This window comes from Podarcis pityusensis (assembly GCF_964106645.2).
Source record: "Podarcis pityusensis genome assembly, chromosome: 8".
Lineage (NCBI taxonomy): Eukaryota > Metazoa > Chordata > Lepidosauria > Squamata > Lacertidae > Podarcis > Podarcis pityusensis.
Window position 1 is genome coordinate 64,520,150 of NC_138033.1, and position 16,703 is coordinate 64,536,852.

Genomic DNA, 16,703 nt, shown 5'->3' on the forward strand with positions numbered 1-16,703 from the left:
GGATAAGCCAAAAAGTGTGAGTGGAGACTCCCAACTTTGTCATTGCACCTTTTAAATGGAATCCTTTTTGTTTTGTTTTCCTCGTAGATGTTCAGTTTACTAAACCTCCATAGCAAGTCTCTGAGAAGCACCCACTCTTCCCTTCTCATTTCTGCCATATCATCACATTAACCCAATTAACCAAGCTTATCCTACAGCTGCCACGGAATGACAATGAGGAACAGGGGGTGGCTAGGGGGGGGATATCTTTAAAATTGTAACCTTTCCAAGAAAAGAAACTGAACAAGGAAACTAACACAAACACCCCCCCCTTCATTACTCATCCAATGAAACACCAGAGTCCTTCCTTTCTGGGCACCAGGAAGCAGGCAGGTATTTTACCAGTTGCCTACATAAGCTCACGACAAAGTGGAGCCATCACATACATGCAGGCAAATTCTAGATCCTGGTCCAAACCAGTCCATGCATGGAACCAGAATGAAACAAGACCTTCTCTCCTGCCCTTGAAGAAACTCAGGACTGGCCTCAGCCCATGGTGGGGCATATTCCCCCAATGCAGCCCATTTAGAGAGTCTGCAGAGTTAGGAAATCTGATGCCTACCCCCAAATTGGTCACACATCCCCACTCTAGACCCTCTTTCACCAGACCTCAGCAGCAAAAGGGCCAATGAGCTGAGCTAGGACCTGGGAAGGGCCAGGGTTCAAGTCCTCAAGCGGCCATGAAGCACACTGGGTGTCCTTGGGCCAGTCGCTGTCTCTCTCAGCTTGACCTATCCCACAGGGTTATTGTGATGATTAAACAAGGGGGGCGGGGAGAGAACCATATACGCCATGTTGAGCCCCTTGGAGAAAAAGGTGGGATATAAAAGCGATAAAATAAATAAAAACAAACTGTGGGCGACTTCCTGCAAAAAGAAAGCGAATATAGATGGCAAAGGGCAGGTTTTTAATGTTAGTTCTCTACTGACAAGGTATTTATTTTTGCAAAGGAAATTTATATGGTCTCATTTTTCCTACCACTACCTCCTCCTGAGTTCAACTCACTGAGCTCCCAATTGCTTTGTGAGCAGATTTTCCAGACTCAGTCCACCGCCGTCTCTGGGCGCAGTTCTGACTGTCACTTCAAACAGGGGAAGCGAATTCTCGTTTGATCTCCTGACAAACAAGCTGGACGATTTCCATCTCCGACTGTCTGTCTTCCCTCCCTCTGCACCCCTCCCCAAATTTGCTTCAGTCATCAGCACAAATAGAAAAAAAAGCCATGAAAACCAACAGGTCGTTGAGAAAGGGAAGCTCGTTCTCCAGAGGCGCAGAAGGGAAGCGATCCCTTTTGAGCGTTTAGTCACACACATCAAAGGAAACAAGCGTTTCCATCTTCATTTGCATTGTGAAGGCATTTGATGTGGTCCAGTTCCAAAGGCGCCGCTTGAGGAGGCAGCAAGTGCCTTTGACGGCGCTGGGGAGCAAAAAGCAGCCAGGCAAGGAGAAGGAGGAGAAGTGGGAGATGGCCCGGCAGTGCCAAGGCACTCTGCATCTCCAGAAAAGGACAGAGCAATTTGCTCCGTTACCGGGGGGACTCATCGAAGCACGGATTCCTTGACATCTGCGATGGGAATGCTGGATTGGCGCTGATTCTTCAGCTCTCGAAACGAAGGCAGCTTTAATTGCTGTCCTAAAAAATAAAATCAAAATGCATCGACTGTTTTCTACTCTGGAACAAGCTCTGTAAAACATGGCTCCTTACTAGGAATGCTGGTATGTTGGGTTTTTTATTTATTTAAATAGGATAGATAAAAGAAAGCCATTCTTCACAAAGCACATAGTGAAACCATGATTGTGAGTTGAGGACCTCCACCCACATAGGATTATAATAAGATACACAGACACATTATTTTAGGTTCATGGGCAAAATTAGGCCACAACTTTTATTGGTTACAGCATGTGAGTAGTATTGGCTTGGCACTGGATGAAACAGCAATACAAGACTCCACCCTGGACAGCCGGGAGTCATATCAGGGTTAACAACCAATGGGAGCAGCTTGTTGATGTAAATACAACTGGAAGCTCCCCCATGATGTCACCGGAGGTCGTGCCATGGCCCTAGCCACCAGCAGGGCATTGGACAGGATCCACGACCACTGGATTCCTTTAACGGAATACCCAAAAGAGGAGGGGTAGATGATGGCGCATACCCAATCCTCCAACACAGCACGCTCCCACAGATGGCAGTGATGGCCACCAACTTGGATGGCTTTTAAAGAGGATTGGACAAATTAATGGAGGAGAGGGCTGTTGACGGCTGCTAGCCATGATGTCTATGCTGCGTCTCCATGGTCAGAGGCTGTAATGGTCCTGAGCGCCAGTTGCTGGAAAGTTCAGGAGGGGAGAGGGCTCTTGGGTTCAGCTCCTGCTTATGTTCTTCCCAGAAGAAGCATCTGGTTGGCCACATGAGAAAAGGAGGGTGGGACCAAATGGGTCTTTGGTCCAACAGGTCTCTTCTTACATTCTTTTGAAGTCCCACATGCCCCCAACTGGATGGCTCAGCCTTAGGCAGAGGAGAGGGACCATGGCAAGATGTGGCACATGTACATGCTCAGGATTCTGGGAACTGTTGTTCATCTAGGCACACACAACCTCTTCAGGTGAGGTGTTGACTTCACCACAACCCTCGCTGAACAGAATGTGCCCCAGAAGAACTCCATACCCTCCAACATTTCTCCAAAGAAAATAGGGACGTCCTGTTCCATAATGATGATGATGATGATGATGATAATAATAATAATAATAATAATAATAATAATACTCTGGGTGGTTTCCAACACATAATAAGACTATATAGGGCTGCCTTCAGATGTCTTCTAAAGGTTGTATAGTTACTTATCTCCTTGGCTCAGGGGTCACAAAGCTCCATACCTTCCAACATTTCTCCGATGAAAATAGGGATGTCCCACCATACCCTCCAACATTTCTCCAATGGAAACAGGGATGTCCTAAGGAAAAGTGGGTCCTTCTGGGATCAAATAAAAAACTTTACAGCTTCTGTAAAATTAGGGTGTCCCTGGAAAATCAGGACACTTGGAGGGTATGGAACTCAGCAGGAACTTCCATGTCCTGGACTTCCGGGTTGGCGCCATCGCCGAATGGCGGACTCCCTCCGAGCTCCGGAGGGAGTCTGCTCGGCAGGGGCTGGGTCCTACCGCGCCAGCGACGCGGGGACCCTTAAAAACCACGGGCACGAAGCCCGTGGACATGGGTGACTCGGCTGGCACCGTTAGCGCCCTCCCGACTCGTGAAGGAGCCTTTTTAAAGGCTACGGATCGGGTGCCGGGGAGTAGCGTGGTGCTGTGAGTCCTCTGCTTTCCCTGCCGAGCGAAGCCGCATGCCATTCGACGGAGAGCGCTGACTTCTTCTATTGAAAATTTGGACTATCAACAACAACCCGTGAGTAATTCGGAAACCGGGTTTAAAAGGAGAAAAAAAAGAAATTTTTTTTCGGATTTGGCACGAGCGGGGGGGATCCAAAAAGGAAGTCAGCCCCCCCCCATCGTAAACATTCTAAAACAAGGACTGGGTAACCAAGGTCAAGAGAGAAGCGTATTTCTGACAAAAATTAATAATTCCACGATGGGAAATTACAAGAACTGTGCTGGAGGAGAAGAGTGGAGGGTGAGAAGGAAAATGTAACCCCCCCCTGGGAACCGGGGCGATTTGCGAGAGAGCCTGGTGAAGAGAGACGGAGACTTTGACAGCTGTCAAAGTAGCTGTCAAAGTTGGAGAATTTAAAGAGGACTTTGCCATGAGGACTTTGCTAGTTAATTTTGTTACAATTTGCTACAATTTGGATATAAACTGTCGAAAATAAGGAATAACAATCGGACTTTTGGATCAGAGGAAACAAAGTTATCACAATCCCCCTAGAGGGGTTTCGGGACATTACAAGAACGGTCGTAAGTGGAAAAATACTCTTGGAATCGTACAGGACTTGTTATCTCCTGGGAAAGCTGCAAAACTGAAACAGTATTTTGTCTACAGGGGTGTTTATATTAAAGGAGACAATAGAATTTTCTATTGAAGAAAGGAAGGGACTGGACGTAAGTTTTTGTTCCTGAACAACAATAACCCCTGTAGAGGTACCAAATTTCTGAATTAGAACGTTTTAGCAGCGGAACAGGACAAGAAACCTGAGAAAGTGAGAAAAAAAGAACAAAGGACTGACTACGACATGGAAAGAACAATGGGGGGAGCCTTAAAGACCAAGGAAGCTAAAGGCCCTTTGGGGCTGTTTTTAGATTGGATGCTTGAAGTTAAATATCATAAAAATAAATAAATTAAAAAACTGGCAAGGTGGAACTGGGGAAAATCTGATTATGGATCTAAGATTTCCAGGCTGACAACAGACAGACTGATGGACATGGGGAATTCAAACCGGGGAAGGGGGGGGGGGGAGATTTAGAATCCAAAGGCTGTGTAACTACTTTTTGAATCCTTTTATATTTTTTATTTTTTCTATCTTTATATAGCTTTTTGTATATCATCTTATTTTGACTGGACGTGTTTATTAAAAAAAGGGAATTCGTGGAAGGAAACTGGGGCGGACCTCGGGGAAAAAATCTTTTTTTCTTTCTGTTAATGATGAGGGATGGTGGAATGATTGTATAATTTAAATTTGAATAGTGGGTTAAACAAATTAAGTTTTAAATTGGGAGTGAGAGCTTGTAGAACCAAATTAATGAAAGGGGAATGCGGTAGGGAGGGGGGTGGGGGAGTCCCAGAAAGTTGGTAATGAAAGTAAGGTTTCAAATGTATTTTATTTTTATTTATTTTTTTGGTATTTTTATCTTTTGTATCTTGGAAACTTTAATAAATATGATTAAAAAAAAAAAAAAGGAACTTCCATGTCCTGCACTGGCGGCGTAAACCATCATGGCACAACAGCTGAACTTTGGTCAGCTGGTCTATCATTAGTGATCTCTCAGGGAACCCCAGTTAAAGATGCCCCTTAATACAAGAGACATTGAGCACCATGAACTTTGAAAGCTTTGAAACAGAAGGTTCATGATTCAATAGATTCCCCAGCCTTCTCAACTTCCCCAGCAAAGAGATTCAGACAAAGCAGGAATGGCAAAGAGATTAAAATTTGCTTCCTCACAAGAGACATGACCAGCTTCCCTATTCTTTTAAATTTTTTTAGCCCTATTAGAAACTAAGATGTCAAAGAGGAGGCTGTAGAACAAATTAATACAGTAAACTGCAATTAATCACCTGCACTAGATTGCATGCATTCAAGAATTCAGCAAGATTTTAAGAATTAAACAGCTGCGCGGCTTGAAGGGGAAAAAAGTAGAAAGTTAATCTATCATTAAAATCAGTTCTCATCCTGGAGTGTAGCCAGGGTTTTGCCGATCTGTTTGAAAAAGGCCTGAGGGTAATCTTGGGAATGGCAGACCAGTAAGCCTGACTTTAGAACCAGGTAAATTAGCTGCAAAAAATAATTAAAGATGGCATGGTATGATAGGGGCAAAGCAGCAGGGCTTCTGCAAAGGGAAAAGCTTTGCCTCTCCAGCCTAATAAGATTCTTTGAGGGAGCCAACAACACAGCGGATAAAGGGCTGCTGGCAGATAAAATTTATTAGACTTTTCAAAAGTCTTTGATAAAGTTCCTCACAAGAGGCTATTAAGAAAACTAGGTAGTCATGGGGTGAGAGGTAAAGATCTGTTATGGATTAGAAACTGGCTAGGAGATCGCTAGAAACAAAGCAGGAATAAATCTTCGATGGGCAGCAAAAGGAAGAGATTAATAATGAGGTACTCCAAGTATCCGGAGTCTGACGGCTGGTTCTAAATATATGAATATGTTATAAAAGCAAGTTGTTAAAATCACATCAGCTTTGCAATGAAGAGTATTCTGCTGGTGCCTAGCCAAGCTGTTCCTAAATTTATGAAATAAAGTATATGGAGATGTTATTAGGCAAATTTCTGTTTGTGTGTAAAGGTGCAAGCTATGGTATTACACAGGGTTCTTCAGCAGGGAGATGGTATCGCTCCAGGTTCCCTACTTTCACTGTCACTTTCCTGGTGAGGAGAGTAAACTGGGGCTTTATAATGTTAGGTGCCACCCCAATTTCTGGGGAATGAGAGATTCTAGGGGTTCCAGGTGTTTTTTCCCAGGGTTTGGTTTCCTTGGAATGAAGGTCAGTGGAGTCTGTGGTGTTTTTAGAATGTATGGATTTATTTGCACAACCTGTGCAGGGGATGGAGGGGCTCACAGCATTAATGCCACAGCAGAACTTGCTTTTCTTTTAGGTTTCCAGAGAAGTACCAAACCCAGCTTTGGATCCAGCACGGAGCAAGATAAGGCTGTGTCTCCCGCTTCCAGCATCAGCCCAGCTCTCTCTCACATATTCCCATGCACAGCCCTTTGGTTTTTTCTTTTTTTCCATTCTAGGATAAGGTGGCATCCCACCTGGTGAGGTGAAAAAGACACACCCATTTATCTCTATAGAAACTGAGCAACCTCTTTGGCTATATTCAGTTGCCATACTTAACTTGCCAGCCAAAGCCTAAATTACCTTGACAAAGGAATTGGTTTGGCAGGCTTCCTCTAATACATTCTACCTGTTGGGAGCTTCAAGACTGCAGGTTTGGAAGGAACCCATGGTATCATCAATACTGACCCCTCCAAACTCGTAACGATAATGTTTCCTTTCTTACACATAAAGCTTTTCCTCTCCCTCCCTCTTTGGCCATGCAGCTAAGACTATTATGAGGAGGGAAATCAGCCTGTGAGAGAAGAGGAAACCAAGAGGCAACAAGAGTTTATGTCGAGCGAGGGGATACAGCAGGGCTCATCAGTATATATACCGGTATATATATCTCCATTTGGCCATGAGGTTCCCTGGGTGACCTCAGCCGGTCACAGCCTCTCACGCACCTGTGGAGGCGTGGCATGCAACGAAATGTAGGCATGTTCAATGTAGGAGAGACTGAGCCAGGTCAAACTGAGCAGGAAAAACAAAAAAGCCTCTGGTGCACTGTGGATTTGGGAGGGGATATTCACTGAGACCTTTCACAAGCACCACAGGAGAAAATGGCAGGGAACCCCCTGGGATAGAGATACGTTTCTTTCACTCTTTCATAGAATCCAGTGGGCTCACGCAATGAAGCTGAATGAGGAAAGACAAAAAGAAGGACTTATTCACATATTGCAGAGTTACAGCTATGGAGTTATCTACGCAAGATGGATGTTACAATGAATATGATTTCCCAGCTTTTGAAGTACAGAAAACTGAAAAACATCTGTTGCAACTATGCATCCATTCCTGTGACTTAAAATATAAACATATTAGGGCAGCAACTTTAATAAATAGGGCAGATTTATCTATTAAAATATGTTTTGAGCCACTAAAAAGGTACTTGGGTTAAAAAATTCCAAAACTTTAGTTTGAAAGTTTCCTGTACAGTATAAAGCTTGCAGGACCAAGAGGTGCTTGGCAGTGGGGTGGAGGGCTCCTGAAATTAATAATGGTTGTACAGTATTACCATTACCACTTTCTGTCCTAAATGTATGCTTTTAAATTAAATTAATCTTTGCAACAATTATAATGGTGATAATACGAACAGCCGTCCTAACATTATCATTTTTAAATGGAATAGTTGCTATAACAATAAAAAATTGTAATTGCATCAATAAAAAATTATAATTGCAATAATGAAATTAATCGGCGCAGTAATAAGAAAAACAGGCACAGCAATAAACAGATAATGCAGTTAACACAAAGCATAATTAATTAATTAATTAATTAATGGATTAATAACGATCTTTTTATTTGCTTTTTGCAAATAAGGACCCATGCAGACACCAGCCCCTCCAGAACCCAGCAGAACAGCCAATGATGGCAGGGACCAAGGGAGATCCTCCAATCGGACAGAGATCTAGACACTTTCAACCATTTAAGTAAACCACTGAGAGGACCCCTTGGTCAATCAGAACTGCGGATTCGCTCCGCACCCCCCCCATTGGTCACAGTGCCCCTTTTGCGCCTCCGCCAATCAGAGCCTTTGTTTAGGGTTAACAAGGCGAGCAGGGGCGTGGCTGCCTGTCAATGCCAGCTGACCAATAGGAGCGCGCATCGGATTTCAGCCCCCGCCTTCATTCTCCCTCTCTGCTCCCTTCTCTCCCTTTGGGACGCGGCTCCCTCCCTCCGGCGTCGCGCTTTCTCGCCCTATTCGCTGCCTCGCATTTGCGTCACGGTTTTTCCCCGCCGCATCCATCCTAACGCCCTCATTTGGCACGGCTATTGGCTGAACCACCTGCCATCAACCCCCTCCGCACCTTTCTAGAGTCTGATTGGCTACTCTCCCCACTCTAGAGAGTCCCTCTGCCTCTCCCCGCTCCTTTCATCATGGCCGCACTAGCGCCTCTGATGCGCCTCCCTCCTCTTCTCCCGCCCACTCGCCGACTTAGTCGCCCATAGGCCGGCGACGGTGCCAGTCAGGCCCATCCTCCCTTCCGGCTCGCCTCTGCTCAGCGAGGGTTGGCGGAGACAGGCATCAGTCCGCGAAAGACCCAATGGGAGCGTCGCACTGCCTGTGAGGCGGCGCCTGGGGGGGGGTCGGTTGGCTGGCCCGGTGTCGGAGGCGGCGGCGGCGAGGGGACGCAGGCAGGCAGGCAGGCAACAACGGCAGGGGCTGGAGGTGGACGGCAGGGGGGTAACAACAGCGGCGACAGCAGGGGAAAGAGGTGGGGGGGGCCTGAGAGAGAGGGAGCGGAACCGGAAATAGGTCGGCAGGAGGAAGGGGCGGGGGCAGCAGGCGGTGGCGGCAACGGCAGCGGCGCGCGCGCCTGCCTGGATCCCGGTCGCGAGGAGGAGGCGGCGGAGGAGGATGTGGCGCGCGGAGGGGAAATGGCCGCCGAAAACAAGCCGGAAGGTGAGCTGTGAGGGATGGGAGGGAGGGAACCGAAGCGCCGGCAGGACAGACCCGGCTGGTTTCACTGACTGATGGAGAGGACGGCGGGAGGGTAGCCGGGAGGGCTGAGGGGACACGCGGCGGTGGCGCGCAGGCGGGAACGCGCGCGCGCGCAGGGGGGGGCAGCCCCCTCCCTCGAATTCCGCTGCCGCCTCGCGCGCGCTCCCTCCAAAATTCTTCCAAACCAGCCCAACGAGGCGGTGTCTCGGCTCGGCGTCTCGGGTCGGTCTCCCGGCCCGAAAGTTTCGAGGAGCTGCTGCCGCTGCTGAGGGGAGGGGTCGGCGGAGGGGGCAGCCTGGGGGCGGGGAATGGCCGGCCAATGGGAGAGGGGGGGCGAGGAGAGAGGGGGCGCGCGCGCGCGCGCAAACCCCTCCCCCGCCTCTGCTCCTGGCGACCCTCCGGAATAGGATTCCGCCTCTCATTGCCTTGCATGACAAGTGAGGCGGGGGGTGGGGTGGGAAGACAGAGAATCGGGGGGTCTTCCCTAAGGGAACGGGGGGTTTGTCCCTGGGGTGATGGTGATGGAGTGGGTGTCCTCCTTGAGCTGCAGGAAGAATGCTGGAGGGGCGCAAAAAGAGAAGAGTTCGGCGTGGGAACACAAAACACACATACACACGTCTGTGCCTCTTGTTTGTTAGGCTGGGGGGTGGGGTAGGAAGCAGCACTTTTAGTCAGAAATCAAAAATATTTGCCTTTCGGTGCTGAATACCTAAAAGAAAGAAAAGAAACCCCTAGAGGTGACGTCTGCCTGCTCCGTGGAGCGTGTTGGAGTTGGCATGTCCCGCGATTTGGGCTGGCTGGCCAGTTCTGTCAGTGCACTGTGATGACGTCCAAGTGGGGAGGGTTGGGTGGGTTAAGGTCCTGTGTGCTAAGAGAGTGGCTGTCTGGCAGCTGTGACATGCTCCTACATCCCTGTGCACACCAAAGGCATAAGCAGCATCTTTCTGTGTGAGGATTGCAAGCGGACAAGCCCTGCCTTTGAACACATGGTTCACCTGCCAGGGTTTGCCAGTCAAAGGAGCAACAGAGCCACCTGTTCTCATTGTCAGTGGAAAGGTCTGTGAAAGTCACTCTTTGCATACTGGGGAAAGAGCTCTGGCACTTTTCTTTCCAGTCTCTGGCACTGGAATGTTGCGATTGCCCTCACTTCCTTTTGTATATTTAAGCAGGACATGAGATTGGTGCCTTTTCGTGTTGGGATATTGCTGACCGACACAGTAATTTGCCAATGGCAAATGCAGGTGAAAGTGGGCATTTACTTGTCAGTTTGGGAGATCTGTGCCTGATTGCATACAAGGACACAGGCACTCTGCTGTACGGTGTTGGTGGGACAGGCCTGCTTACTGAAGGCAGGGTAAGGTTTGAGCCATAGTGAGGTCACAGCAGGCGTTGCTATTTGTGCAATTGGAGGGAAGGGATGTTTGACTTCTCCAGATGTAGGGAAAAAGAGGCATAATTTTGCCAGCTCTTTTGCTGGGCTGTGGTAAGATGTGGTGGAGTAAGGGGCAGGGGAAATATATACATCCAGCCTTTTTATGTGGGGATCCAGTTTGCTGTTGTCACTGAGAAGGGCAAGGCCTTGGAACATTAAAAAAATATAGCCCTGTTGATCCTTGGTAGCTAGCATGGGCAGAGAAAAGTGCTGTGGTACGTGCATGATTAATATGTGCGTGAAAAAAACATCAATGTTGTGGACCAGAGAAAGAGGCAATGTTCTGGGCAGCCAAGGGCATGCCTTAAAAGGTAAGCTGGAGGCCAGGTCATCCTTTCTGTTGGTGGGGGTGGGTGGGAAACTGAATAAACTGAGTGGAGGACAGGGCCTTGCCTCTCATGGCAGCTGAGGCATTACCATATTGCTCCAAATAGTCTATCCTCTGCTGCTGTTCAAGGAGAAGGTATGGTATTGCTGCTTGGAGGTGCAAGTGGAGGCTACAGCAGTGTCATGCATGTAGGTATTTGGCATGCACAAGTAGAGAGGCAGCCGTTTGTATAGAATAATGAATATGTGTGATTTAAATGTGTGCATGATAGCATTTTCACCCTTATGTATGCTCCACAGGCCATCTCTGGGTAGCACAGGCACACCTGTGTGGCTGGACATTCGTCTCCCCCTCTCCGTATAGAGAAGTAAATAAATTTGATGGCATTTACCCAACTTTACGCTTAGGTTTGTAATTGACTCACATCTGCTTGTTTCTTTATGATGCTTCCCCTTGTTGCTTCCTCTCTGTGTTGTGGGCTTAGTGGGGCATGGGCTGGCTATTCAGCCCTTGGTTTACTACCTCTTCTGCATCACGCTGTAAGACACCTGAGAGGGGACATGTTTTTAATGGGGTTGATTGACTGCTTTCAATTCACCTTCACCTCTTGGCACCATTTTGTTTCTCCTGTATATACTTCAGTCACAGGTGCAATATGGCCTAATTGATGCTGAGCCATAACAATCTTAATATGCCTCCCTCACCTGTAGGCAGGTGTGTTGGTGCTATCCATTTAGGAACATTGGAAGCTGCCTTCTGTTGAAAGAGACACTTGATCCATTGAGCTCACTGTTGTCTACACTGACTGGCAGTGGCTCTCCATGCCTGGAGATGCTAGGGATTAAGCATGGGACCTTTCACATGCAAAGCAGGTGCTCTATCACTGAGCTACAGCTTTTTTTTGGCCTTGCATTATGGGAAGGGCTGATCCTGTGTGTTCATTATAGGACAGACAACAACAGTGGCCCATGCAAAGTGAAAGCTGGGGCACATGCACCCAACTGTACCAGTGTTTCTTAGGGAAAGGGGCTAGGCATTCTAGGTGTGGCTTTTCAAAATGGGGATTGGTAAGGTAATCATCTACTACGGAGTAGTACTAGCTCATTAGTAAAGCACATGCTTTGCAGCAGGCATCTCTGGTTAAATAATCTTAAGTAAGAAGGTTTGGGGAAAACCTGTCTGGTGAAGACCTTGGAGAGCCCTTGTCAGTTGGAAATGGTGTAGATCATATTGAGCTAGATGGACCAGTGGGCTGTGGCTCAGTGTAAGGCAGTTTGAGATTTGGGAATTGCCATTCATAATAATATGCCCACTCAATAAACATACCCAATGTGTGATGTTATCAAACATTCTTTTCCAGTAGTACAGTATTTTGCCTTAGTGGCATGATCTTTCTTCCTTCTTTCCTTCCATCCTGTTGTTGTTTATTAAATTTGTATACTGGGCTTCAGCTGAAGATCCCAGGGCTCTTCACATGTGTGATGTGTGTACTTTTTTCTTGTTTAAATCAATCAATCTGTTCTAATGCTTCAAATATGTAAATGTGCATAACTTGTGTCTCCATCTCTCCATCAGAAGGAATTGCTCAATGCATATCTTCCTTGCATATGTCCTTGTGTGCCTGTCTGTTAAAATATTTAGCCAATAATCCATGTGCATGCCATTTTCTTGGTGTAGGTTAGAATTATTTTGGTCCCACAAAATGTTTGGAATGTCCAGTAAGCAGAGGAGTTTCCCTTGTTTTGAGTCAGTGGGTTTAGAGTTTGCTTTGGGGCCTGTTGGTGCAGGTGAGATACTGTTGTCAAAGGCCTAATATTCAAAGTAGTCTAAAAATGAGAATGAAAAAACCCCCCACCTGTGATTGGGATATGGTATCTGAGGTGCTACGAATCAATCTCAGGTGGCTCGTTTTATGTATTACAAATTAGCATTCAACTTCTTTTTTGATCGAGAGCTAAAACATTTAGCTGAACTAAAATTAAGTTGGTATGGTGCATGTCTATGCTTTAAAAATTACTGCACAATGGGAGTGGTGTAGTAATTGAAATGGTGGCAGTAGTAATCAAGGACTCTAGCCAGGGATAAAATAAGGGATCAAATTGTTGTTTACAGCATTTTAAAGCAATAAATTTTATATTAAAATCAAATTGATTTTGTTAATGAATTCTCCACAAGTGTTTGAACCTTTTGTACAAAAGTCTTATTGAGATGTCACCTTGGTCTTGGAATTAATTAAAGCTCAATAGGTAAAAAAAGATGACTTGTGACGGGAAGAGGTAAAGCCTGTAACTTTTTGGTGAAGTTGCATGAAGAGAATACGGTTTTGAAAATCGGAACACGAGTCTTTTATTGCATAGCCACAAGGGGGTAGTGATGTACTGTCAAAGAAATTTGTAGTGTATTGGCTGATCCCTTTAAGAACATTTTAAATATACACATTGGGCTGGTATATATGAATGCTAACTCTGTGAGATATTTAATTTTTTTTGCAAGTAAAGGTTTTCAAGGGTTAAACATGTCCTGTCTTTATATAGGCTGTGTAATGCTGGATGGTTAAATGTTCTTTTCTGTGCTTCTGTAGTCGTACCTGCGTACACTTGCCAAGGCATCGGTTGCAATCAAAGTTGTTGTTTTGCATATTGCATTTAGAACTTCAAAAGTACTAGGGTGGCATTAGGTGAGGTGGGAAGCTGTGCCCAAACCTTAACCATACGGATATGACAAGTAGGAGGTGTTTACTCTTGAGATTAAAAAGCAGGTTCCAAACAGCAAAAAAAACCCCAAACCATATGTGAATTGTTTTCTTTTTGTTCAAGGATTTCATTCATTTGCATAACTTTGTCAGAAACATGCAACGTTGCCTTTATTTGTGCAGTGCTAGCAGGGCTGGAAAGCAACTTGAAATTTCTAGATGTAGTCAATGGGTTTTCAGTCGGTAGTAGTATCAGATGTCACAGAGGACTTGCACCCAATCAAACTGTTGTGGCTGGGTACTTGGGGCCCTGCATGCTGGAATGGACTTTGGGGGTCTGAGGGAGTGAAATGGCATATGTTCTCTTTCCTTATGGAGATGCTGCTGAAACAGTATAGAATGGGATGTTAATATGTGTTTGCCTTAATAGAGAAGGTGAAGAGTCTTTTGTTAACATAGTAGGTCAAAGGATGCCATTCAAAATCTTCCACCAGTTTTATAACTCTTGTGCTTTAAAATACCTCATTTGCAGCTGCACATATTCAGCTAAACATGTACTGTAGTTATACAATTACCCACATCTTTCCCCCCATTCATAAAATCACTGACTTGAGCTCCCAAATTCATGGCTTCTGCACGTCCATTTGCTGTGCGCCGTGGAAGTTTCGGGATAATCGAGCTTGCGTGGGTGAGTAAATGGAGAGGAAGATGCTGGCTTTGCCTTCTAAGATGCGAATAAGCATTTTCCTCACGTAAAAGGTTGTTGATGTCCTGTTTTGGTACAGGCAATACTTGAGGTGAATGAATTTCATGTGGGCTAGTAGTTATAAGCCATAAAGTTGCTTGAATAGCGCTTAAAGCTTCATTCTTGTACAATGTTCAGGAAGTCTAGTTCTTTTGGGACTGCAACAGCTGTTAGTGTGTTGAGACGATTAACCTGCAAGGTCACTTGTTTCTCTGCTGCAGAAGGTCTGCTGTAAGCCTGACTTGCACCCTGTTTAAGCAGGAAGGTGTCATGTAGTCTTGCCATGCCATGTGATAGTAGTGTTGTCATGTGATATTCATGCATTGGTGTTTAGAAATGTCTCTTTGTGTATTGCCCTTCCTCAACTACATTCCTGGTCCTTGTAGATAGTAGATGTGAATGCTGGCATTTAAATTAACATTCAGAAAACTCTTGCTCATCATCAAACTCCTGTGAGCTCTCTGAGATTGCCATAATCCAAACTGCTTGATCCCCACCCAAAAAGAACATTTTACCTTCATTACTTTGTGTTTACTTTGTAAATTATTACATAATTTTTAAATGGATTACACTGTCCTTTACAGTAGCTCAGATTGTTCTAGACATCCTGACATTAACTTGTTTTCCACTTAGTAAATATTTATTGTAATTTTAGTGAGCTGGCCTGTGGGTGGCCTTTCTCCCTCTTTCTTGGAGGGGGGGAATGGCAAAAATTCTTTTTTGCTTTGCTTAATCACATGATACTTAACCTCTGTCAAAAGTATAAAGGGAGCCATTTCTCTCCTTTAATGATTGTACAAAGACAAGTATTTCACTAGTGGTTTATAATTGGAGATGCTGTTCCGGTTAACTTATAAAACTTAATGTTTAATAATCTCTGGACTTAACTGCGTGTGAAATCAAGTGGGCTGACCATTCTCAGGTCTGAGAATCTGACTGTATTTTGTAAGCCATTGATACACTCCTTAAGGCACCATGGATGAAGTGGAAAGCGCTGGTGCTAAGAAGGAAGTCATGTTTATCCATTTGTATTGAAGGGTGGCTGCCTCTTAACTGTTCTCTGCCACCCACAACAGGGGGGAATAAGTGACAAGGGAAAGGTGTCGATTCTCAGTGGAGGGTTTTAGGGATGTTCTTGTAGTACAAAAGTCTTGCTCCTGTTGTGAGAATGGTTTGAAAGTATGGTTGTTAAATTGTTTTCACCCCTTAGTATTTCTGTCCAGAGTGCTGTACTGTATGGCCTGGTGGCTCACTTGGGGTGATGATGTACTTCCTGGGGGTGATAATGTTACCAGAACACAAGCATGGAGAAATAGTCGTCTCCACCAGGGCAGATAATTCAGCATTTAAAACTCATTTCTCAAACTGCCAGCCATATTTCTGGAGTCAAAAAAGTGTGTGTGGATTTTGAAGTGTTAAGTATTCAAGTGAATATTTATAGCAAGGCATAGAATGGGGTTGGGGGGGGGGACCATGAACAGATTAGTTAACAGGTGAACGCAGATAGCTGTGCTAAGTGGATTCTCTATTGTATAGATTTGAAATAGCTTCTTGCTGAGCTGCTTCTTGGTAAAATCGAGCATTTAATTTGAAAAATGAAGACCTTTGTGGAGTGTTAAAGCTAAGGGAAAATGTAGCCTGTGCCTATAGTTTAGGACTGGCAGTTATAAAACTTAATCTTCAGCGGGCTGGGGATTGGAACGGCATCTGATGATGTCTCTTGCAGAACATAGACATGTTATATGATCTGGTTTTAAAGAAAAGCATGTTGTTGTTGTTGTTTGTTTAAAAAAACCTCTCTGTCCAAAGGTCTTGCTCATGTTGGAGTTTGGACTTTGAAGGGCATTTCCTGTGGCCATCTACTTTGATTCTCCTGCTTGTAAAATGTACTGCATGACGACGGCGGCTGCTGTTGAAGAACTGTTCTGGTTTTATTGACCAGCCATAGGCTGGGGGCAGCAAATCATCAACAGAAAGATCTCTGCTGTGGAATTTGCTATATTAGTTCAGCTGGAAGCCTTAGCTGCCCCTGAGGTTTTCATACATGGCTGGAATGGGAGCAGGCTTTTCAGCATTTAAGCAACAAATGGCTGTTCTGGAATAGGGTTCACTTTAAAAATGAAATTGTGCCCCCTCTTAAATTTACAGATTTTCGTCACTTGTAGAAATATTAAGTAACATCTGACTTTAAACTGATGGCTTCATCTAGAAGTGGACACAGATCAATTTTTGAGTATATTTAGAAATGTTACAAAATTAAAGGTTTAGTAAATAGGGTAGGAAACTTGGACTGGCAACTTTCCCCCAGGTTTTTTTTAATGGAATGTGACTTTCGCTTTGCATTTTGATGCCTAGGAAACTGGGAAATACTGTAGTTGATAGTCCAGTCAGGTTTTGTCTTTTGGCTCCAGGCCCCGACAAAGATGCAAGGAAGCTTCTTGGTTCCAAAAGGTCACTGTAGGGAAAAGAACTGGAGAATTTCTGTGACCCATTGATTTATTCCAATATATCATTTTGAAATAACTGCAAGTGTATGGGT

At 45.2% G+C, this 16,703-nt stretch overlaps 1 protein-coding gene across 3 annotated transcripts in view; it reads left to right on the plus strand.

Annotated features, from left to right (window-relative positions):
- The first annotated feature begins 8,641 nt into the window (after nt 1–8,641).
- The window catches only part of CAMTA1 (calmodulin binding transcription activator 1), a 713,455-nt gene continuing 705,393 nt past the window's right edge, over nt 8,642–16,703 (plus strand). For 2 of the 3 annotated variants that reach the window (XM_081017106.1, XM_081017105.1), the window contains exon 1: nt 8,642–8,928. In XM_081017106.1, the coding sequence (XP_080873232.1) occupies nt 8,904–8,928 (25 nt within the window). In that variant the 5' untranslated portion in view covers nt 8,642–8,903. The remainder of the gene's footprint in view (nt 8,929–16,703) is intronic. The other variant, XM_081017107.1, reaches the window with a different exon arrangement.